The sequence below is a fragment of the Lichenostomus cassidix genome, chromosome 5, assembly GCF_008360975.1.
Source record: "Lichenostomus cassidix isolate B80296 chromosome 5, HeHo_3.0, whole genome shotgun sequence".
Taxonomy (NCBI): domain Eukaryota; kingdom Metazoa; phylum Chordata; class Aves; order Passeriformes; family Meliphagidae; genus Lichenostomus; species Lichenostomus cassidix.
Window position 1 is genome coordinate 14,822,954 of NC_139486.1, and position 25,173 is coordinate 14,848,126.

At 40.6% G+C, this 25,173-nt stretch overlaps 1 protein-coding gene and 1 long non-coding RNA gene across 3 annotated transcripts; one reads left to right on the forward strand and one right to left on the reverse strand.

The window, feature by feature from the left end:
- Positions 1-1,541: 1,541 nt before the first annotated feature.
- Positions 1,542-7,792, reverse strand: LOC146436009 (uncharacterized). 2 transcript variants are annotated; one of them, XR_014852482.1, is made up of 3 exons: positions 5,272-7,792; positions 2,805-3,622; positions 1,542-2,702 (listed from the first exon to the last, which is right to left on the reverse strand). It is a non-coding gene; the product is annotated as an uncharacterized LOC146436009 (long non-coding RNA). The 2 variants fall into 2 exon arrangements; XR_014852481.1 differs by having other exon boundaries at positions 2,805-7,792.
- A 435-nt stretch (positions 7,793-8,227) lies between these two features.
- Positions 8,228-23,315, forward strand: DDX24 (DEAD-box helicase 24). The gene is made up of 9 exons (XM_085061491.1): positions 8,228-8,426; positions 8,838-9,574; positions 12,562-12,939; positions 14,611-14,764; positions 15,107-15,622; positions 17,329-17,404; positions 17,997-18,185; positions 20,548-20,681; positions 22,143-23,315. The coding sequence occupies exons 2-9, from the start codon at positions 8,845-8,847 to the stop codon at positions 22,366-22,368; spliced, it is 2,403 nt and encodes an 800-aa protein (XP_084917617.1). The 5' UTR covers positions 8,228-8,426; positions 8,838-8,844; the 3' UTR covers positions 22,369-23,315.
- The last annotated feature ends 1,858 nt before the right edge of the window (positions 23,316-25,173 follow it).

The following is a 25,173-nucleotide window of genomic DNA, read 5'->3' on the forward strand; positions in this document are numbered from 1 at the left end:
GAGGGACGGTCGCTGTGGTGCAGTGACGCTCCCCGCCCCCGTCCCGCGGCGCAGCCCCTCGGCTCCCTCCGCGGCGGCGCAGGGGTGAGCGCCACAGCCCCCGGCCGGGGCAGCCCCAGCCCGCCGAGCCGGTCTCCGGGGCGACGCGGCGCTAGCGCGGCCTGCGCGGGCAGGGCAGGGCAGGGCAGGGCAGGGCAGGGCAGGGCCGGGCCGGCGGAACGCGCGGGGGGTGCCGCCCCCTCAGCGCCCGGCCCTGTGCCAGGCTGCCAGCCCCGCCGAGCTCCCCCGGCTGCTGCCGACACCGCGGGGCGCCCGGTGCAGCTCCGGCCTGCGAGGGCTTCCTCTCCCACAGCTGCAGCACCTCGTCCGCCGCTCCCCGACCCTCCCCTGTAGGGCACCGCGTTCCTCGCCAGCTGTGCTGGGACCACACTAGTGTCGCCCCTGTGTCACAGCTTGGAAAAAGCAGAATTGCACCGGAGAAACCGACAGAAGTGCTGTCTTTAACTGAAAGTCCAAAGCAGTTTTCCCTCCCAATGAACACTTTTATATTAATGTTTAAAAAAATTTAAAAAATAAAAAAATTAACTCTTTCGGTAGTAAATAGTGAATCTCGGCTGAAGACATCACTTACAGTCTTCATAAATTCTTATTGTTCACCTTCTGTATTCTAGACCCAGGTTATACACCACTCACACAGCAGAAGCACAGCTTTCCATACAGATAGTCCTTCTGATATATGCAGTTAGGCCTTGCATGCCTTTACCATTTTGGCTCACAAATGTGGATTGCCTTGGGGGTTTAAAGGAGAGTATTGTTTTCAAACCAAGGTGTGCTATTTACCTCTGATTCAAAGACAAATGAGCATGAATAATCTTCTTTAAAAACTTAAGAGTTTCTTTTGGGATGGGATAGTGATGCAAAATGCATGCAGGACAAGAATCATCACACACAGTTAGACTCAGTATCCACTGAGATAAGTAATTCACCAGACCTCTAGATAGAGGCCTTTGCAATGGTTGTATGAACACAACTAAACAATCACACTCAGACCAGGAGTTAAAAAAACTGTAAATATTTCTCAAGGGCTTGTTTGAGTGGGTGCAATTTTTTTTATTCTTGTGAAATGCCCACATGACTTAGCAAGTTTTTTTGATAAAGGTTAAAAGTAATTCCAAAAACTGTAAAGATTATATAATACTATGTAGTATATTGCCCAGAACTGTATTAATTTTTATTCTATGACTGGCAAGTACCTCAGCAAGTACCTCAATACCTTTATCTAGCAAAAAATAAACATGGTCCCCTACGTGTTACTTCTCTGCCTACCAGTTAGGCCAAATCCTGTGCTCAGATAAACCAGTAAACCAGCAAAAATTTAAAGCATTTCCATTAACTTCAAATTTACAACAGAATTATTAGCTGAAAAATCTAATCCAATATATATATAAATAAATAAAGCGTTATGTAACAGGAAACAAAAACCATTTGGCATTTTCAAGGCATGATGATGAATTAAAATGAGAAACAATACTTTGAAGATCTCCTTTGCAAAATCTTTTTAATCAGGGAGCATCATCAGACAAGAAATACAATAATTGTAACTGAGCCTAAGCCCTCTCAGAGTTGTTACAGAAATAGCTCTAGGAGACGAAATAGAAAAATTGTTTTATATAATGTTTTCTCCTCAAATTCAGAATCCTGGCATGCAGGCTTCTGCCAGTGATAAGTATTAGGAAAACACACTGAAATCCCAAACACAGCTAGTTAGGAAAATCCTTTTCCACGTTCTTTCACAGCCAATCTGTGGTCATTTCACCTTGCAAGTAGTTCTCATGAATCTTAGAGATGCTATGAGATCAAAGGTATTTTTTTTGCATGCCTTGAACTAGGAACTCACTGCAGTTTTCAAACTAGGAATTCCAAAATTCGGTTTTAAAGACTGAAGAACATGGAGTTTAGATATACAATTAGGCTGATTTCTCATGTTATATTTTTCATAAAATTTATAAGCCACTAAGGAGGAGAGTTTTTTATAAATCTGTAAACATTTATAAAAACATCTCTTCCTTACTGCCCTTAAAAAATTGTCCTCACTCAGTCCTGGAAACACTGAGCAGCCATGATTCCCATTAATTTTAAAATCAGTTGATATGTCAAAGAGATAAACAAATATCCTGGAAATGTGAAAAGCAGAGTGAATTTTTTTTTTTTTTTTTTTTTTTTACAAATATAGTACTGGAGTAATTGGAGTAGAATAAAGATCACAGAAGGAATTAGATTAAACCATCTCCTTTTGACCCATACATTTGACAGAAAAAATAAAGCTTGCATATTTTGTTCCAAAACCACATATATAAAAATTAATCCCCTGACAGTAAATCTGCGGGCAAGGGGTCTCTCATTCTCATCTGGGATTAAAGTCACGTATGACTTCCCCTCCACTGCTGCTGCTTTCAGCTCCTCCCTTTTCCACTCCTCTCTTCTCTCAAATAAAGCACTACTCTCAGCTTCATTGTAACCTTGTCATAGCTATTGTATTAGAATCAAGAGCTATTTCACGCTGCTTTAGTGAAATCCCGAGTGAATTGGAACCTTCGTTTTACCACAGGAGCTGTGTGACCTTGCAAAGGCAGTACCAGGTTTCAAATAATCCTTCCTTGATGGAGACAACTGCAGAGCACCTGAGGAAATGGCACCTATACCTAGTGGAAGAAGAGAGAGAGTTATTCATGCCTTCAACAACGAGCTCTAAATGCAATACAGGTGAAGATTAAAAAAAAAAAGTAGATGGAAGAATTTTCTACCTGAAGGATTCTTCTGGTACTCTGGCTCAACCTAAGGATTCTGGGGTGATTTGTCATGTTGGACAGATGCACAGTTCTCCTTTGCTACTCAGCAGTTAGGTATTTGCCTTCTGGAAACTGCTCTGAAAAAGCCATGTTTCTTACTGCACCTGTTACATGTACCGAAAGAATTTACCTGTAAATTAAACTATTCACAGAGAAACTGAAAATTTTTATAGTCTCAGCATGTATTGCAATACCTGAATCAGCTGAAATATTAAGGAACTAGTTTGGGGAATACAAAGAGACATGCCAAGAAATGCTTTCAGCCAAAATGTGTGTGCTTCTAATTAAAAGCCAGAATTTTTTCATGCAATGGCCAAACCAAAAAAAGAAGGAAAAATTCAGCAAAATATTTTAAAATTATTTTTGGGGAAAAAAAAACCCCACAAAACAAAATCATTCTTCGTTTCAAATTTTCTCTAACTTAATACTCTAAAGAGAAATAAATACCATTTCATAAAGTACACAATGTAGGTTATGCACTGTGTAATCACAGTCCTACTCAGGACTGAGCACCTGAACTGTGCAGAAGTTCAGTTCAGAATTCACCACCACGGAGACAGCCAAAGCTGTAGCAACAGTCACTCACCATTTCCAAATGAGCAGTCTCTGACTGAAATTGGTTTCTACAGTCCACCAGACTCTTAAAAAATGCAATTTTGATGCTCAATCTAATCCCTTAGCCTTACCAAACAAGATTGTTTTTATTCCATTTGTACTCCAAGAATGTAGCCACAAACAGTGGTTCTTCAGAAAAACTTCATGTCGAGGCAAACCTGTAACAAGATTAATATAAAAGAAACATGCACAAAAATAGAAAACTACTTCAAACAATGCCTGGAATGTAGCATACACAAACCTCAGCAGGAAAAAAAATATTAGTGTATTTTTCAGTTTGTTGCTAAGAAACTGTTGCTTCATATCACTATTGTCATTTGCAGAAAATTTTTGATTGTTCTTTTGCCATTTCGGTCATCTCATTGCAACAGCTGTATAAATAAATGGGTTATAAGGGAAAAGCACTGGATTGCATTCAGTGTGCTTTCTTCTGTGGCCTGGTCTCCCATATTCTTTCCTGTAACTTAGTTCCCTCCAGTAAGATCTAAAAAACCAAACAGATTATTTTATGAGAACACACAAAAGACACTTAAATTTCTTTGTATGTAATGTATAAAATCTGTAAGATTGCAGTGATTGTGTTCTCCCTGTCTTTCTCTAAGAACTAGTAATGTTCTCCTGCAGTGTCTAATCTGCTATCCTCTGTCCAAAAGTAGTTAATAGCACATGCACAAAGACAGAATAACAAAGAGAAAACAGAAAGAGCAATTTTCCTTCATAACTTCCAGCTGTTTGTATGATTTTTTTACCAGGCAGTAGGACCTAACAGCCAACTACTTTAAAAAGTTTAAGTGAATTACTTTCTATTGTAAAAACTGGCTCTGCTGTAATCATAAGAGGAAGCTGATGAGTCCAGTTCCTTGCTATGACAACCATGAACACTGTCTGTCATACTCATGTCAAATATTATATTAAAACTAACAATTTTTTGCCATCAAGTATTCTTTACTCATTAGTTGCCATAGAAACTTAAGATTTCCTACCTAAAATTACTGTTGGCCAGTTTACCAAGTTTCTTCTTGTGCTAGTCTCCTTTATTTTTCCTTTCCTGGTATTTAAAGACTGCAGTCATATCTGCTGTAATCCTGGGTTAAACAAACTAAGCTCAGAATTTAGTTTTCACTCCTAAAACAGGCTCTTCATTCTCCTGATCACCCTAGCAGCTCCCCTGGTACCTGCTGCAGTTTGACTTCACCTCTCTTCAATTAAGGTGATCAGAATATAGTATTGAAAATAAAAATTTCTGGGAAATAATGCCTCTTGTGAAGAATGAGTATCTGTACAGGAGTTAGTTTACTAAATATACTACATTGGCATCTCACAGTCATCTTGTGGTCAATTAATACTGTCATCCACAGCGACCTAAAATTAATTAAGTCCCATCTTAATGGTATAAATTTTCAGTATTGGCTTTAGCTGAATGGTGCTGTACTTTCAATCGGCCTTGATACAAAAATGTCCTTCTGTATTAACAACTGTGTCATCAGCCAACTTACAATATTAAATTGTATTTAATTTAAGGGGTATATATTTTCAAATGAGAATAATTTAACAATAACTTAACAATAATTAATTAATTAATAATTTAACAATAGAGAACTAATAAATTGGAGAAATACAGACAAGTACTCTAGAATATTGCAGAAAACAGAAAGAGGACCTCAAACGCTCTTCCAGTTAACAACCCGTCTCACAGGGTTAGTATTTTCATGGTGCTATGCCATAGGATCTTGTCAGTCCTAGAATGATATTCCAGAACTTCTGAAGATGACAACAAAGGCTTTAAACCTGGGAACCAAGACTTTACCTTGCTGCTTCAGGACCAGGGCAAGCAGCCCTGTCTGACTGCATGCCAGAAAAGACAGAAGTGCAAATTCTACAGTCTGAAATGCACAGGAGGCATCAGGTCCCCCACTGGCTAGCAGCTGCATAGTGAACTGTAAGTATTAATATAAATCACAGTACAGTGACATTCTTTTGTCAGCAGAAATAGCTATCAAAATCAGTAATTAAGCATATACTAACATTCCTGTAAGAAACAAAAGAGAGAATCCAAATAATTTGATTACTAAGTGAAAGACTACATCAGTTGCTCACATGCAGATTCAACTGTTTCTGCTGCTGAATTCAGATACATTAATCACAAAATTACAGGTATTGGTCAAAACAATCTCTGGCTTAACTTAGCTTAGGAGAAGTCTTCCATATTTTATAAAAAATCAAAATATTAATTGAAAAAACGTATAGTATCTATTATGTAATACTGTGGATTAGGGGCCAAACCACAATCTCTGGGCTACTGATCTGCAGGAACGTAAATTTACAGCTGGGAAGAACAGGATCTGTTATCAGGTAAAGTTCTGTAATGAGGACATCAAACCCTTCAAGTTCTCTTGGCCTCTCAGACATACTGGCTTAAATAACTTGGAAATTATTGAGAGAATAATGAAATATGTATGTACTGACATGAGTTATGCAAGCAAATGACATGACTCATTAACTTATTAATATGGGTTATTATCTTCAATTCACAATTTCCTGGTATTTAAATAACTGTTGATCTAAAGAAGTCCTAGGGGGGTAAAGCAGGCTTGTTTCATTTGTCATTGGTATTTTTACTAAGAGCTCACTCAGTACTGTTGATAATGGAACCGTATTTACCAGGAGTTGAACAGCTGACACTCTGTCAGGACACAAAGGTGAACTTCCCCCTGACAAAGCCTTGTCACAACATACCAAAGCTGCGTCTCTTGCAGGTCACAAAGGCTCAGAAAGATTAATGTTACTGTAATACTAAGCAAATGTTTTGTTTCCTTGGTTATCCCATTTCAAAGCAACTCAAATAACCAATGCCTCTCGTACAACCAGTTCACAGCACAGCAGTAAGAATAAGAAAGTTACCACGTCTTTGAAGCTAAGACTGTTCTGAAGCTTATTGCTTACAACAGACAGGCACATGTCCCTTCTTTCAAATTGAGATTTAGGGCCTCTAACTCTCAGTCCCTCAGTCTATAAATTGTATATATAATTCAATACTTATCAAGAAGAAAAGTCAGCTGCACCCTCACATGAATTGTTACTGAAAAACTCAGAAAACTTCTATCTCCTATAAAAACATGTCCACAAGTACATTAAAAACCATAATTCAACTTAATTTGGCAAGCCATTTCCATGGTAAATCTTTCTTTCAAAACAAAGCTGGAAATTCTGAAACTACATATTTTATTATGCCTAAGAGTAACAGCCAATCTTCTGTTCAAACTTTTTTTTTTCTTCAGCATCAGTGTTCAGTCAACCACACCAGAATTTCAGAGAAATGTTTCTTTTGCTTCTGCAAATTTGCTTTTACTAATATGCACTAAAATAAGAGAGAAACCAGAAAAATGTAAACAAGCTCTTTTGTCACTTACAAATTTCAATCTAAACAACCTGAACGATACTTTTAATGAAGGAATGAATAAAGACTGCTGAGACAGTTCATTAAGGTCCAGAACAGTCCCAGGTTCATGCAGTCCCAGCTCCTATCAGTGAGACAGCTGTTGGACATCGCTGCCTCCAGCTCAGTACTACATAAATCAGGTTTGATGGTTACAGTGTTAAAGGTACTATATAAAACTGTGCTCCCTGAAGTCACTTCCTGTCACTGATTTAAACTCATCTCGTACAGAACATGAGGACCAAGCATCAAATGCTCTTTAGCCTTGCTCACGGAACATGAATTGGAAGAAACTCCTCATTTTGTGCATTGGTAAGTTATTAATGATTACCCGGAACTGCAACTGTCCTTGAGAACATTTAATATGCTTATTTCAGCCCGTAGCCTTTTATAAAAAGTGGGAGAAACAATCCTCTGTTTTCCCATCTTCTCACAGAACCAGGAAACATCTGCAAATACCAAGAGAAGAAATAATTGCAGTTGTTGTTGTGATTGCCTTTAACCTACTGTCGTGGTTTATCGCTTAAAAACCTCCTGTTGTAAGTCCCTCATAGCAAGAGGCTCTTCTGAACATCAGCCAGCCTTTTAGGAGAAACAAAACTCTTCCATTATCGTACAATCTATGGCGTCCTCTTCCTAGGGCGAGACGCGGCTGGGCAGAGCATGTGATCGCACAAGGGGAAAAACACCTCGCTGTGCATCACCGCGGTGGTGTTTGCTCCTCTTCTGTGGCTATTGGCAACCTCTCTCCTAACTGCGTTACATGGCCCGTAACAGTCTTTAAAAGAGGGCCACCCGAGCACCCCAGCAAGGGTGAACAACAGTTCATTTTCCCGGGCTGAGCAGTGCCGGTGACACCGAGCCGCACGGTAACCCTGCCGCACGGTAACCCTGCCGCACGGTAACCGAGCCGCACGGTAACCCTGCCGCACGGTAACCGAGCCGCACGGTAACCGAGCCGCACGGTAACCCTGCCGCACGGTAACCCTGCCGCACGGTAACCCTGCCGCACGGTAACCCTGCCGCACGGTGACCGAGCCGCACGGTAACCCCGCCGCACGGTAACCGAGCCGCACGGTAACCGAGCCGCACGGTAACCGAGCCGCACGGTAACCGAGCCGCACGGTAACCGAGCCGCACGGTAACCGAGCCGCACGGTAACCGAGCCGCACGGTGACCCTGCCGCACGGTGACCCTGCCGCACGGTGACCCTGCCGCACGGTGACCCTGCCGCACGGTAACCCTGCCGCACGGTAACCCTGCCGCTGCGGCTCACAGGCCGCTCGGTACTCCCACCGCCGCCGCCCGGCGCTGCGCATGACGTCAGGCGGCTCCGGCAGGTGACGTCACGCGGCAATGGCGGCGCCCGGGAGCACACGCGGGGAGTGGCGGTAGCGGCAGCGGCCTGGCAGAGCCGAGCAGAGCAGAGCCGAGCAGAGCAGAGCAGAGCCCGCCGTCCCGCTCCGTCCTGCTTTTTCCTTCTCCGTCCCACTCTGTCCCTTCTCTCTCCCGGGCTCCTGGGCGCGGTAAGCGCAGAGCGGGCCGGGGCAGTCGGTGCCCGGAGCTCCCGCGTGTGGCAGCGCAGGCCGTGCCGGCCCAGCCGCGGTCCGGCGGGTGCTTCCCGGGGTGCGCAGGGCTGGGAAAGCCCTGCTGCCTGCGGAGATTTGTCCAGCGGTTCTAGTTTTATATCCGGACCTATTCAGGAGGGACGACGTAGGCCTGGCCTGCTGTTGTATTTAGTTATTTTACAGTTTATTGAGCTATATTTTAGCTACATGTATATTATCCTTAAGATATGTTTAAGTTATGTTGCTGGTATACTTTAAAAAGAAGCAAAATAATTATTCTATGGGTTCCCTTTTGCTTGAATATCAAGGTAGTCTTCATTCCTTGGATCTAAGGCCCTTCCTTTTTCTCTCCCTCCATTTCCTTTATAGGTAAAAAATGAAGGCCAGAAAAGGAGGGAGATTTAGATCTTCCTTTAAATTGAAACGAAAAGGCATTGAAGTAACAGGGGAATGGAAAACCGTGCCGATCGACCCCAATCTATTTGCTGAGGAGGAGTTTCGAGATATAGTGTGCCTGGAGGAACTTACAGAGTACAAGCTAGTAAGTTCTTCCAAAGTGGGGAAAGTGAAAGAGAAGAAGAGAAAGGCTGAGGGTGCTTCAGAAGAAGGCAATGAGGAGCTGGAAGAACCTGTCGTCCCTCCAAAAAAGAAAAAGAAAAACAAAGATTTGAGAAGCCAAACAGATGAAAGCAATGCTCTAAATGCAGCAGAAATTGATGTGCTGGTTGATAAAGAGGCAAAGCATAATGAAATAGTCAGAGAAGCAAGTTGTGAAGATGATGGGCATGTGACTGAGAGCATGTCAAGCAGAAACGACCCTCCAAAGAAAAAGAAAAAGAAGGTACCTAAAAACAAGGCTTCTCAAGCACAGGAAGCCCTTCCATCAGTCACTACTTCTAAAAAAGGCAAAAACTGGACCACAGAAGTTTTATCTGCCTCAGCCGATCAAAAAGCTGACGTGTCTGCATGGAAAGATCTGTTTGTACCTGAGCCAGTGTTGCAGGCCCTGAGCTACCTGGGGTTTAGTGCTCCTACTCCAATTCAAGCCTTAGCCTTGCCTTCTGCCATTCGGGATAACATGGATGTTCTTGGTGCTGCAGAAACAGGTACAAATCTGTGAAACTGATTGTGTTTGCTGGGAGCATCCTGTTTCTTTTCTTTAAATGCAGCCCATGGTTACAAGTTTTCATATGTAAAAGAAGCAGCTTTTATATATTAGAAGAGCTTTTGTCTTCTGCACATCTACATATTAGTAAAGCTGTAAAGCTTTGTAATTTACAAACATAGGAACAACCATCTTTACAAAGGATGCAGACTTTTGAAGTCTCAATGAGTTTTTATGCTTTTGGCAAAAGTCTCTTTTCCTGTTTCTCAAATTGCTTCCTGTTTTGGGAATGGTATGGTGATACTCTGCAAAATGCAGAGTTAATGAAACAAACAGGGTCGTTTCTGCAGCAGCCAAACGTGCTCCTGGCGAGGCAGAGAACTAGATTCCTGTGGAGATAATTCATACTAGTGTGGAACAATGAATAAACATGGCACAGGTCATATGTAGCAAAATGGGCCCACCCTGTGCTCTCTCCCAGCTTACCTGTACCAGCCCTTGTACCTGACCAGAATTGTCACAGCCCTTCTCTCTGCTTCTGCTTCAAGTGTGTATCACATCGATTTTGACAGGCAGTGTCTCATCCACCTTGTGATCAGCTCGTGCCTTTGAGCATTGCTAATCTTCATAAAATTTGTTATAGCTCCTTGTTTACTTAAAGCTATGAAGTCTCAGAACATTATGTTCCCTCAAACTTTCTTTGCTGTTCATAACTTTGAAGTTTTGTCTTTAGCACTGCAACATTTTTTTCGCTAAAACACCTAGAGATAGGAAGCACAGTTGGAAGCTGCCTTGGTTTAAAGGCTTCCTTTACACTGTTTTCATCTTTTCCAGTTGCTTTATCTCACTGCTTCTCTGTAAAGTCATTTACTGCTCTTGAGCAAGAAGGTATAGTAACTAATAAGATACGCAGTCATTTGCATTTTTATTTTAATTAAAAGCTGCATTGATGCTATTAGCTTTAATAAGATTAGAAAGCCCTGCAGAGAGTGTTTTTGAAAAAGGAACTGAAAATTTAAATGGTGTTTTTGTACTGCAAAAAAGTGCCATTTTGGCAGTGCTGGTAAGCAAATTCCCCTCTAGCTGCAGAGTGGAAAGCATGGTTGGTGGCAGGCTGTGTTGTTGCTTTATAATTTTGTATAACCCTGAGGTAGTAGGACTGTGTTATGCTCATTTATTCTTTCATAAGAGAAATCCAGATTCTCTCCAGAATGTCCAGTGGATCATCAGTGTTCTGTAGAACCTTGGGAGATGTGGACAGCTGCCAGTTAGGAGGTGCTGCAGCTGTTTAAAATTCTCGAGTTCTTTTTTTCTGCATCCTGCAGCACCCCTTAGCATTGAGCCTGAAGGCTCAATGTGTGTTAAGTTAAAGAACTATTACTCTTCCTTTTTTGGTAGCAGCAGTGGGAATGACAGGATTTTGATATGGCAGTAGATCCATGTGGAGATCTGATGCAGGGGATGTCATGGCTTGTTGTTTTTGCAGTGGGTCTAACCCTTTCTGTTCATTACTACATAGAACTACTGAAGTTTCTGGTTAATGAGCCAAATCTATGTAAAATTATACAATCTGAAACTGTTTAAAAGAGCATGAATTGACTTGAGCTGTAGTACAAATACACACTTTCCTTCTGGTTTTGCATGCCTGTCTATGGTATGTGGTCTGTGTGTTATAAAGATAACGTGTCCAGTGAGGTGATAATTTGTTTAATTTGTGGGTGAATCTACTGCCTGCAGAGTAGTCCTGATTATCACAGCCATAATCTATCTGGGTGCAGTACTGACATTTGCACCAGTCAAATTACATTACGTTTAATTGAAGATCAGCAGTGTTTTAAGTTTCACCTTAAAAACAGATGTTCTGGTAATAGAGAATCTTACTGTATAAGTGCTCTAAGTACAGATTATAAACATTTTCTGCTTCAAGTGCAGACAGAAGTCATAAAAGACCTCCCAGATATGCAGAAAGGTGGGGAAGTGGATATGAGACTTTGCAGCAGTGCTGGTCAGGAAAATGACACTGGGCTTAGCTGTTTATTAAATCATATTAAGGTTTTCCCCTAAACAGGTAAAATTCTGTGTTGCTGAATTTAGCAAACCTTTACTATCACAAATCACTGCTTTGTGATCTGGACAGGAACTGAGATGAGATTTCCAGAGGACTGCTTTCCAGCAGTGGCCTATTACAGGAATGGTGTAATAGTGTCTTGTACTCTGGATGCTGATTTCATGATTAGTGAACTGCTGCAAATGAGAAGCTTAACTGGGGTGGATGTGCTACCAGGCTTTTCCTAATGTCTTTATTACTGACAGATAGTTCAGAAGGGAATACATGGCAGGGATGTAACTTGCAGTTTGGTGCAGTGAACCCTTGCAATTAAATATGTTTTTGACAAGCCCCATCACTCCAAAGTGGATTCTCTATTTTAAATTAGATGTATGTTTTATGATTATAAAAATGTGACCTGGTGCTAGATCAGGAAATTAGACAGTGGAGTATTTAAAAAAACAGTTTCTTAGAAATTTATAAATACAGAGCTATAAATTGAAGGTGGAAGCTGATGCTTCAAGTGCATTCCAGTTTGTCCTTGGCCTCATTTGCTATTCCTTTATTTGGAGAACGTTGATTAGAACTTTCAATTAGGGCATGGTATTGTCCTTATGGGCATACAGTTCTTTAAAAATATCTTGACTGCAACTGCAGCTTTTAAGAAACACTTTCAGAACAAATAAATCTGCCTGACCTGCTAGAGATTGGAAAAGTACCTGTTCCCCAGGAAATATGCTATTGGTGGTGTCACGGAGATATATAAAGGTAGCAGGAGAAAAGATGCTATTGCTGCAAGTTTCTGGTCTTCTAAAGATCATGAGTTTGCATCTGTTACAACAGTATGTTTTAAGAAGAGTGTGTGATTGGCTGTTTTTTTTCTCATCTTTTCAAATAAATGACTTGTCAGTCTATGTTATTATTCTTGTTTGTTTTTTTAGGAAGCGGCAAAACGCTTGCATTTGCAATTCCAATGATTCACTCTGTGCTGCAGTGGCAAAAATCAAATAACTCAACAACCAGAAATGACAGTGTTTCTAAAGAGTCCCATCAGCATCATGATGAAACAAGATGGGAAAATGAGGATGAAGCAGAAAAAGTAACCCATCAGCAGGTTGGAGATAGCAGAGATGAAGATGATGCATCTTTCACAACAGGCTGTGTGAAGGTGCTGGAAAATGTTGAATTCGATTTTGATGACGAGACACATACTGTTGGCTCCCATAAAAAGAGACCTCTTTTAGGACTGGTCCTTACTCCTACACGAGAATTAGCCGTACAAGTAAAGCACCACATTGATGCAGTTGCGAAGTTTACAGGTATGTAGATCCCCAGGCCATGTCTCAGTTTACACTGTGTTTGGATCATGGCATTGGTGTTGAGCCAGAATGTGTGCTGCACTTTATTCCATAAAATCATAACATTGGTGTATCTTTTGAAGGGTTGGAGTTTGTAGTCACTGTTATGTGAGAAATGCATGCAAATTCTTCAGTGAGAAGCATGTGGAAGTAAGCAGTTAATGTGAGCTATTTTGCTTTAAAATGTGTCTTCCTTCAAATAGGTGTTGATTCATGCTCTCACAACACAGAATCAGTACTAGATACCTGGCCACAGCTAATTTTTTTCTAGTTTTGGATAGTGTAGGCTATATATAAACAGTAATTCCATTATATATGAAAATTTGATTATATATAATATAATAATTTCATTTTTGACAGGTATATCAATCTTTGTATGTACTGTATATATGCAACTTTTTTCTATCTGTTAAAAAGAAAAAGAAGTTATGGTCATAAATACTTTGGGTAGATGTCATTGCTGGATTGTCTGACTTACCTCCTGCAGCAGTCAAGCCACAGAAGTGTTACTGAGTAACATACCTGACAAAAGCCCTTGTCCTCTTCCTTGTCCTCCCCCCCTCTTCCTTTCCTTTCCAAACCAGAAGTCAGTACATCTGTTAAGTGAGTGAGGACATGAAACTGTTGAAGGTGGTGAGTTTTTCCCAATTCTCTCCACTTCTCCAGTACCAGTAATTGTTTATTTATTAAAGAGGATATGTAGTGCAATGCATTACTTTTAAGCCCATTTCCTTTGGTATCTGTATGTCCTGCTGTGCTCATCAGTCTGCATCTGATTACAAGGCTTATTTTAACTGCTAGGCTGAAATAATCAATTTATGTTGTACGGTTCTGATAGCAGCAGTGCTATTTATGTATAAAAATCTGCTGCTCAACTGATAATATAGTTGCTGCAGCAGGAGAGGAAATGTTTTGATGTTGACTTTCTTTATTGCCTCAAACTCACTTTGGGAAAAAAATCTGCACCTGGAAGCATGGTGTTCCACAAGTAGTCCGGAAGAGAGATCAGTGGGAGTTTGGATACTGGAAGAGTCTTGCACAGCAGCATTGATATCATGGGCCAATGTATTCTTTGAAGAAGTAGGGTGAAATAAGCCATGTGTGAAGTTTGCTTCCAAAGATAAACTTCTTTTAGTACCTCAGCAGACTACTGAAAGCTAACGAGGTCTGTGGTACTGTGCAAGAATCATTAATCAGGTGGGAGCTTACTTGGTAGGATTATTCCACAGCAAATGAGCAGTTATTTAGCAAAATAAGCATTTCTCAGTCTTACTCATGAAGGGATCTTCTGGTTATTCTTAACAGGAATATACTTGTTCATGCAAATACAATTAAGAAAACATGAGATTTTGAAATATGTGTAATCAAAGCTAGCAGCTATGGATGTGATTCTTCATGCTGTTACAAGACAGGTGCACTAATTCTTGGCATTGAGCTTTAATGAGGATTTTTCTGTAAAATTGAATGCATTGCTTTATGCTCAGTGTTACATAAAAGCCCTGAAGTTTCCTGACCAAAATGCTTGTTGAAAGTTGCAGTATAGACTTTATAAAACACTTCATGAAGTAGAAATATATAAAAACATACACTGATAAATTAGTGAAAAAAAATCTGTTATTTTGTATGTTCTAGGCATTAAGACTGCAATTCTAGTTGGAGGCATGGCTGCACAGAAGCAAGAACGTGTACTGAATCGAAAGCCAGAAATTGTAATTGCAACCCCAGGCCGTCTGTGGGAGTTAGTTAAAGAGAGACACCCACATCTTTCAAATCTTCGTCAGCTCAGGTAAAGGTGCCTTTTCAAATAACTGGATACTGAACTGGGCAGCCCTGCATACTAATTAGGTTTACTAACAGTATAAATAATTTAGACTACATAAGATCACCTATTTCTGTGTCAGTGTTTTGTTAAAATGGAGGGAAATGTCAGTTAAAGACAGTTGTAAAAACCTGATTTTTCAAAAAGAAATGAAGAAGGCTACTGTAGCTGCTCCAGCATACCTGGTTCTTTTCAGTTTTATGTGCATAACATCCTTTATGTGTTTAGCAGAAAAAATTGTTCTTAAATGTGTCAGGTTTGTATTTAGCTGCACAAGTGTATTTTTACTGTGTGTTTTCCACTTGACAGGTGCCTTGTGATTGATGAAGCAGACCGAATGGTTGAGAAAGGTCACTTCTTAGAGCTGTCACAATTGCTGGAACTCTTAAATGATTCACAGTATAACCCTCGACGACAGACTTTTGTTTTTTCTGCCACTTTGACTTTAGTCCATCAGATTCCCACAAGAGTTTTACAGAAAAAGAATGCTAAAAAGATGGACAAGAAGACCAAACTAGAATTGTTAATGGAAAAAGTAGGAATAAAGGGCAAACCTAAAGTAATAGACTTAACAAGGAAAGAGGCTACTGTTGAGACTCTGACAGAAACCAGAATCCACTGTAACACAAATGAGAAAGACTATTATCTTTATTACTTTCTTCTCCAGTATCCAGGAAGGACCATGGTCTTTGCAAACAGCATAGACTGTGTAAAACGCCTCAGTTCTCTCCTCACAATCCTAAATTGTGATCCTCTTCCTTTGCACGCCAACATGCACCAAAAGCAAAGGCTGAAAAACCTGGAAAGGTTTGCTGAGCGAGAGAGGTGAGTTGATCTTCAGCTTCCTTGTAGAGAAAAACAGCAATTGCATAAAGGGTAGTGGGGAGGGGAAACAGCTGTGTTAGAGTAGGAGCAGGTTGGGGAAGTTAGCTGAGGATGAGTCCCCTGTTCATGAGCCCAAGATGTTAACAGTTAAGGATGAGGTTTCACAGGCTAGTTAAGGTGATGAACTGGAGCAAGTGCAGTAGAAGGCCATCAAGATGTTCAAGGGTCACTGTCTCTGCAGGAGAGGCTGAAGGCGCTGGGTGTTTGCATTACATTTGATCCTCTGTAAGTTACTGAATCTCCCTAATCCATCAGAAAACTAACCACTCATTGCTCATTTGCAAGTTTAGTTGCATAAATTAGTATCCTGAGGGTCAAAGTATCTTTGAGCAATGCAAAAGAAAGGGCAGTTGTGCCTTTCAGCAGTAGTGGGCAGCCAGGGCTTACCCAAGCAGATTTTAGGAAAATTCCTGCCATTTTAGAAAAAGTCCTGCCGTTTTAGGAAACACAGTTTTGGGGTATCTTTGGGGTGGCCTTTAGGAGGAGATTTTTGATCCCAGTACTCCATACTCCAGAAGCCTCACAATGTAGTCCTGCTGTGAACTGCTGCATGCTGTCTGGGCATTTGTGCCTTGTTAATAGATTCAGGCAGGGAGAACAGAGCTTGAATTTTTCTCACGGAGCTGCAGCATCCCTTGGCAAATGTATTGATAGCGTTTGTGTAGGTCAGGTGAGGTGTTTTCAGAGACTGCAGATTTTCAAGGCAAGAAAAAAATCTATGAGACCATCTCTCACAGCCATCTGCAGATTGCAAGCTGTACAATTCTCTTGGTAATTCTGCTTTGAACCTTGTAGCAATAGAGTATGCAGTCAGATGCCATAAAATCTTAACTTCCATTACCTTAAAGTAATTCATTTCAGTTGCTGGGAGATGTTTTTAAAACAAATTGTTCCATATCCTAGGGAGGCTTTTGTCTCTGTAGTAGACTGTTTTTATAAAAAAACAACTTCTTTGAGCAGTTCATCTTGTCTAGGGATAAGGAGAAATAGTAATTGTTAGAGCTGAACTCCCCCTTTGTATTTCTAGATTTTAATTTACTGAGAGAGCTTATTTGAGTGCAAGTTGGTAGAAGATATTTTGCCCCAAAAAAACCTGTTATTTAAATAAATAATGTTAATAATTTGATTATTACCACATTTTAATAGCAGCTGATAAAACTCTGAATAACATGTCTGTATCGCCAGAGGATCAGCTGTGTTGTTAATGGTATGGTCATGGCAAGCTAAAGAAATTCTTTAAAACCTGGACAGTGCACTGAAAAGTGCTATACAGGGGCACATACCCCCCTTCCTCATTGAGTGGCAATTTTTTCTAGCATTCTTGTGATCTGAGAGAGAAGAAAAACATAGGAAAATAGGACCCATCAAGGTAGTGAATTTATTTATTGGCAACAGAATAGACCTGCTGAAGGCAACATTTGCATTTTTTAATTTTACTTTAAGAATTATTGTTTCAAGACTGCCCTTGAGGTAAATTGGGTATTGTTTCTGTTAGGGCAAACAGAATGCATATTTCCAGCAGATAATATAGTATAAATCTGTTTCTTAAACTGCTGGGGTAGAACTCTAGGTTGCTGTATTTTAAGTTCCTTGGCAGATGATTTACTCTTCAATTTTATGTTCATTAAATTCTGTCACTTTCTCAGCTCTGTCCTCCTGACAACAGATGTTGCAGCTCGTGGTCTTGATATTCCCAATGTCCAGCATGTCATCCACTACCAGGTTAAGTATTTTAATGGTTTTGCTTTTACTGTTTTGGTTTTGAAATAAGTTTTTTGCTGATCCAAATCCTAAACACTGTAAAGCTGTAGTTCCTGGTCCTGTGTATAGCATACTCCCAAGTATAGAGATTAAATAATTTAACTCTCCTTAGTGCTTTGTACTTAAAGATCTCATTTCTGCAGTGACTGACTGCAGTAGATAGCACTTTATGAATGTGTGATTATAGATCAGAAATGACATAATAGATATGATCCTCCTTGCTTTTTACTTAACTTTGATGCCCAAAGGTGTCAAATGACTCAGCCTTATAACTCTTCTCTGAGGACACATAAAATGTTCTTCTGCTTTGCAAACAGAATAACAGAGGGTCAGAAGTTAGTAGAGACTCACAAAAGATTACACAAGGAAAAATGCTGGAACAGAGAACAAAAAGTGTGTCAAGACATCATCTTTTATATTACTTTTGTCTGTGTTACATGCAATGTACCATGTGATTAGAGAAGCTGATTTTCTTTGGCAACCTCTTGCCCAAGGCATGCCAGGCTGCTGTAGCTGTCCATGCCAGCTTCATGGCTGCTCTGAATCCTTGCAGGTCCCTCGCACTTCCGAGCTCTATGTGCACAGAAGTGGCCGAACAGCCCGAGCTGCCAACGAAGGCCTCAGCCTGTTGCTGATTGGCCCTGAGGACTTGATCAATTTTCGGAAAATCTATAAAACGTTGCAGAAGAGTGAAGAGCTGCCGTTTTTCCCAGTCGATAGCAAGTGCATGGCTTCAATCAAGGTAAAGAAACAGCAGGTTTTTTGCAGCCTGAGTAGTTGCTTGCTTACTTGTATTACTGATATGATATTGACTGTCATTTTCTTTCCAGGTTTCAGATTAAATTTACTCTTGGGGATAGGGATTTGAAAATTAGGTTAATCACACTTCATATTTTTTTAAGCAATATTTATGATTTCTCCTCAATAAGCAGCCCAGGAAGGGTGTTCAAACGTAAACATCACTTATGTTTTTCCAGAAACAGTATGGGGTATGTTTTGTGGCTGTGGGGCTGGGATGGCTGTGCTAAGTAAATTGTTTAAAGCTTCTTAGGTTAGGAATAGACTAGAAAGCAGTAGCAGGTCCGGGGATGTTCAATGGTCTTCACCTGCCTCTTCTCATCTGAAGTAGTGAGTTACCTGCTTTTGTAAAAGTTCCTGTACTGTGAGGCCACAGCTGCCACTGAAACCTGTCAAACTGAGTGTGTTTCCCTGTTCTAGGTTATTGCCCATTTTAAGGAGAATTATTCACTAACTCACAAGATAGACAATGTTTAGGATTTACAAAACAGTGTTTAAGAAAGCATCTAGTCACTGCAGATTTTCTGCTTCTTGAATAAGAGACTATTTCATGTCTCAGCATTCTCTTCGCAGTTTGGATGATGTCAGTCATGTACAAATGGGACATATTTAAATACTGGATTTTAAAGGAATCCAGCTGGAGTTGAAATGTCTGAATATTGCACAGTCATTGAGAACAGGGGAAAATGCAAGCAGTCAGATAATACAGCAGGTGTCTTCCTTATGGTATTCTGATTCAGGCTTACCTAATTGGCTTGGACTGAGCCCAGGGTCTACCCCAGTGGCAACAGCAGTATCCTCACCTTGGGAATAATGACAGCAAGTTTCAAAACCCAGGCTTGCTGCAAATAGGTTATTTCTTTCAGGAGATGCAGCTTTCTGGAAGAGGAAAGAAAAGCAAATAAATGCTTCCACAGATTTTTTTTTTCTCCTCTTGCTAGTAGCAAAGAGAATCTGATTTCCACCCTTATCTCCCCCACTGCCCCCTTCCACCCACTAAATGTTTCTAGTTACTGAAAAAAATCTGTTGTTTCCAAGACTGTTTCTTCAGAGGTTCCTTCTGTGTTCCTTGATGAGTAGTTCCTGGCTCTTATCATGCTATGTCAATTAATGGGCAAATAAATACTGTTTCTACACTTTCATTTTCCTGTCACCATCTCACAGTGATCACTCCTATCTGTAATAGTGCTCCTCTCCCCAGAAGAGATGTCTTTGTAATTGTAATTGCAGAACTCCAACCTCATAAGCCCTTGGAACAGTCAGGTCTTATTTATGCTTTGTCCTGGGTTTAATCACAAAGCCACTGTAGTTGGGACTAATAGTGCTGCTGGTTCTTTATGTCTGTCCCTTTGGCACATTCATTCCCTCCTTTTGCATGCCTTCATTCATGGTCAGGAAAAGCCTGAAGGGGTTTCACACTTGAGAGGAATAGAATTGTTGAACCACAATAGACTTAAAGAGGACTTAAATTTTACTGAGATGGAAAAACTTGCTTGAAATTTCTTGTAATGATCTGAGAAGTGACTGACTGAGTAGTCCACTGCAAGTGTAATTTCTTCTCTCTCTCAGTGGTAATTATCCTGGCAGTCCTGGCTGGTGCCATTACTGTGTAGCACCAGACTGTTCAGTTTCCTGCACAAGGTTTGTTTTATGCAACTGCAGGCACATTCCAAATAGCAGAACTTGCTTCTGGTTGGTTCGTATTTACTGTTAGTGCAGATTTTCTTTCCACAGCGAATTAAGCTATTTGTTTGGCACAGCTGGAAGTCTGCAGGTCAGGTTAAGTTTGCTGGACGTCTTTGTTCCACCTGTGTGCAGCTGGGAAGAAGGACAGGACATTCTGTCCTGTGCCTAAACAAGATCCAGGTGCATTCCTGAAAGCATGAGCTGTTCTTTCCATATAGCCTGCAGCAGTTTACTTTCTTCAGAGTGGGATGAAAGTAGTGGCTGCCCCTTACTGAGATCAAGCTGTACTATATAAATATATAACTTGGAAATTATTGATATCTGAATCAAGGTTTATTCCTGATGTCTCTCAAGTGTTTATAATGATTTGTTCACAGAAGGTTGAGTTAACATTAAGGTATGTTTCATAGTTGAGATGTTGCAGAAGTCAGATCTTATTTTGGGTCTGAAGAGGGAAAGCCCTAGCGAATGATGATGTCTTTATTATGTGGCACATCTCCTGGGACATGGATAGGCAACAAAAGCGTCTGCGCCCCCAGTGTGTGCTCTCAAACACTTGTTCTGCTTAAGTATTCCACATTTAAGCCTGATCATAATGTCTAAATGTACTTCTGTTGCAGGAACGGATGAATTTGGCGAGGCAGATTGAGAAAGCGGAATTTTTCAACAGTAGGGCAAAGCAACACAACTCCTGGCTCCAGCAAGCTGCAGAAGCTCTTGAGGTTGATCTTGATGATGACTTGTTGATGGGCAAGTAGAAAATGTTTTTTCTTGATTATGCTCAGTAGGTCCCATAGGGCTGGTGTTCAGAAACGTGACCATGGCAGAGAAACTTCAAAAGCTGCAGGGCAGAAATGGTGGGGAAAGAAAGGACTGTTGTTGATGGTGATGGTGTTAGTGGTGTTTTCAGGATGATCGTGCAGCAGACAGTGCTGGAGCTGAGGGAGTGAGGTGTGACAGTTCTGGCAAGTTGCAGACAAGTCTCCATGTTGTAGGACAAGAACTTCTGGCAAGCATGTCAGAGTAATCTAAGCAACCCAGCATGTCCTGATTCAGTCTTATCCCCTCTTGTCGTAGAGAAGGCTGTTTCCAGACTTCTGCTTCTCTCTCCCACTCCCTTGTAGTCAGGCATCAGGACAGGAGCTTGACAGCTCTGTGTGGGAACACCCAGGAAGTGCTAGGGAACACCAAATATTATGTGAGCCTTAAGTAGGTTGAGTCGTGTGGGCTAAATGGCCAATACATATATTCAAGTTGATAAGGCTTTTGGTGGTTTGTTAGAAGTAAGTAATTTCTTATATTTTTAAAATTAAATATTTTGCAGGCTGTGACTTGAGAGAATGTGTAGGGCTGTACAACTGCACGTGGCTATTAGTTCAATGCCATGAAGTTTTGCAAAGCTTAGATGCACTGTAAAATGCCACATTGTGTTCATATTATAGGAACTGAAAGTGTGATTTCCTACCAATTCTTTGAAGGCAGACTGAATAGGGTTGCTGCAGGGGTCACTTCAGATAAATCTGCCTCCAACCTTCTAGCAGCCTAATTATGCCAATACCTTAATTTTGAAACATGTTTAGATTAATGTCTTTATTCATGGCTGGACTAGCTGGTTCTCAACCACTTTGCAAGCAAACACTAACCATCTCTGTCTAAATTGATCAGGAGTGCTTTCAGATAATTAGCACTCTGCTGTCTTGTTTTGACATAATCTGACTATGGTGTGCTTTAGAATGAGTTTCCAAACAGCACATCCAGTCCAACTAAGTTGTGACTCTCAAGTGAAACACTTTGTAATTGCCATACAGAAACTTGCCAGATTTATGCTTTAAATGTACTTAGTCTCTAATTCTTGTGTAGCTTGTTGGAGACCAATTAAACTCTGTCATTCCTCCTATAAATGAAGTGCCTCTTACACAGTTACCAAGGATTTAGTAATGTGCTTTCAATTTTACCTTACATAAACCTTGATTTCTCTCTTCAGTTCAGGCCTTAACTATGATTACTCAGTAGTTAGGATTCTTCTCGATCTCATTACCTTTTGAATAGCCTGGCTTATCTGGTAATGTCAGATGACTGGAAAACTGGGAGTTGAATGACCTTGTTAGAAAGAGAAAGCTGGGGTTAGCATCTGCCCCTCTCACTACAAAGGCCTGCAAAGCAAGTTTTTCTCTTGTTGAAACATTGCATATCTTTGATTTCTGCCCCAAGGAAGAAAAGCTGATGAGCAAGAAGAAAGCCAGAAGCAAAAGATGCTGAAGGGGATGAAAAAACAGCTGAAACATATGTTGTCCCAGCCACTGTTTAAAGTCCTTATGAAAACCAAGTACCCAACACAGTCTGGAAAACTACTCCTGCCTCAGACATCAGTGGATGTTTCAGCTCTAGGTGCTGTGTCCAAAAAGCAAGCCAAGAAGAAGAAATCAATAAAATTAAATTAGATAACAGCAAGATCATTCAGTGTGACACAAGCAAGGATTATCCTCATCAAGGCTGTCAATGCTTATGGAGAAACGCAGCTAGAAGACAGATTGTATAAGGATGTTGTTGCCTGTGTATTGGTTGTGCAGGCACAAAACAAAATGTTGATTTAAAGGGCTCAGTTAACATCTGGTTCGTTACTGTTGAATCTTGTCTTGGATCTTGGTTTTTTATGTTCTTACTTACTTTTTTCTTAAATCTCTATATTAATAGAAGTTAATTAGTTTTCACATAGTTCTGATAATTACTCCATTTTGTGAGATGGGTAAAAGTTACTGGGTAGAATTCACTGTGGGCATACTTCAATGATAAAAGTTGATTTGAATTTTAATGTCTTTGAAGGACAGGAGAAGGTCAGCTATATACAGTGCAAGTACAGCCTGAGCTGGTGGCAGTGGGAGGTTTGGCTTTTATTGCCTCCAGCTCAGTGCGAAAGGCAGCAAATACAGATAATGTTACCACCAAGTCTGCAAGTCTGGTTATGGAATTGTCCCAGTTTTCTTTCTCCTCTGATAATATTTCTCTGTTCTGTTCTCCACCAGGTTTAATTCCCTTAGTCCTGTGTTAATATAGTTTAAATGTGCAAAAAAAAAGTTAAGGTTGTAATGGGCCAGGACTGACCTTGGGAGATGTGTAAATTTTTGAGGAGTATGTGTTGCTACTCAGTGTTTTCTTAATTAATGTATGAAGTTAAGCCTGTATTTGAAAACATGTTAGAACCGTGATCTTTGCTGTAATGGAAAAGATGATGTTTTGAAATGTTGCTTTTGAAGATTGCCCCATGATAATTATGCTTTTAAATAATTTTAACTTGATCTGCGCAAATATTTTTAAAACTATTTTTAAAAATATGTCAGAAAAATATATTTTGAATTTTTGTTAAATTATATCTGCCATAAACTCCAAAGCCTGTGTCTGGTTTCAGTTACTTGAGATTTCTAAATCCCTTATAGCGGATGCTGTTTGCACTTAGCAGGCAAGGAGATGGGAAAAGCACCCAAAAGATAAGACAGTGGAATCTATAGTGGTGGGAGGACAGGTAACCTTCACCTGTTAACTCTGGATGAGGCTTAGTTTCTGTGTCTCATGCAATATGTAATGAACCAGTGTCACTGCCATGACAGGAAACACCAATTTACTCAGCTACTCAGGGAAATTTGTCTGTGGAGTTGAGTGCCCCCTCTAACCACTTGCTAGTTATGTGAGAATAACAAACTGTTTATTATTTCATCTGTGTAAATAATTGAAGCCCCCCATCTCTGGAGGGCTTTTCTCTTATTTTCATGCATTACTGAAGAAGAGCTGTGACAATGTAATCATAAGCATACAGAACTTACCAATTATGTATGAGACTTCCCATGCAATGCACTGTTTGTCTCATGCCCTTGGGAGCAGAGGGGGAAGTTTTTGGGGGAGAAGAGTTAGCATGCCCTCACTTCCTTTCTGTGCCATTTTAATCAGACTCTTATATTATGAAAAGGAAACTTGAATTGATTTTGCATCACTGGAGGGTTTGAAGGCCAGGTGGGCCTTTTCTGCATTTTATGATGCATTTCTGTTTCCATTTCATCAGCAAAGTCAAGGCTGGATCCTGACAATCCTCAGCATCATCTTGTCTGAATCTTTCTGAGGCAGGAGTTCTGGCAATTTCTAATTCCACGAGATCCTGAAGAGAATTGGGGGACAGGAAGAGTATTGTTACTTCATTTCCATCACTGCTGTGAAGGTTTTCAGCTGCTTCCGTTTCCCTGTGTTTAACAACCCAGTTGTCACACTCCCAGCCCACTGTCTTGCCAAGTCTCCCCAAGACAGAGCATGGCACTTGTGCCCTCCTTGCTGCCTTCATAGAATCATGAATCCTAATGCCACTAAACCATGTAGCAAAGTGCCCCTCATCCTGTCGGTTTTCGCAAATTTCAGCGATGGTGATTCTGCCACTTCCCTGGCAAGCCTGAGCCAATGCTAAATGGTTTGTCTGCCTGTGGGACATGCTCTGGGGCTGGTTTTCTTCTGCAGCCTCTGATGTGCTCTGCATGAGCTCTCAATGCTTAAATCTACTGATGCTGCACCCCCACAGGAGCTCAAGCAGGGCTTGGACCCTAAAAATACCTTAGTGTCTTGAATACTTCAGACATGTAGCGCTCTGAAAGCTCTCTTGTGGCTGCCTGTTTTGCCTTTTATCTTACCAGGATACTCTGAGTCTTCTAGCTAGAGGAAAAACCTTTTATTTCATTTAGCTAATTTTAAAAAATTGTTAAACCAGTAACTGAAAGATATTGTCATTTAGCTGCCCCACTCCTATGGGAACAAAGTTACTGCAGAAATAGAGGAGAGGAAGGCAGAGTGTTTTCTCTAGCTCTGATTTGCACATATATTACTGGTGCAAGTAAGACACGGAGAATTTTACATCAAGTCCATATGGGCAGTGTAATCTTAGTACTTTTATCAAATATGTGGTATCAAATGGTTTCTGTAATGCTCTGCTGGCTCAGCAGTTACACTGAGGCTTCAAACAAGTAATCTTGTGTTTTGTGGCAGCTTATGTCTGCTGAAATACCCATTAATTAAAGGAGTTACTAAGTCTATTTAAGCTGTCAAAGCAACTTCTAAGTAGATTAATAAAAGCATGACTTCAGCAGAGTGGTGGTATGGTACAAGCTCATACAGAGCAACCAGTACCTCCTAACAGAAAACTGAAACAATACCATAGCTTCTGAACCTTCGCTTTTATTTTCTGGATGCATGGGGCCAGTTGACCTCATCCC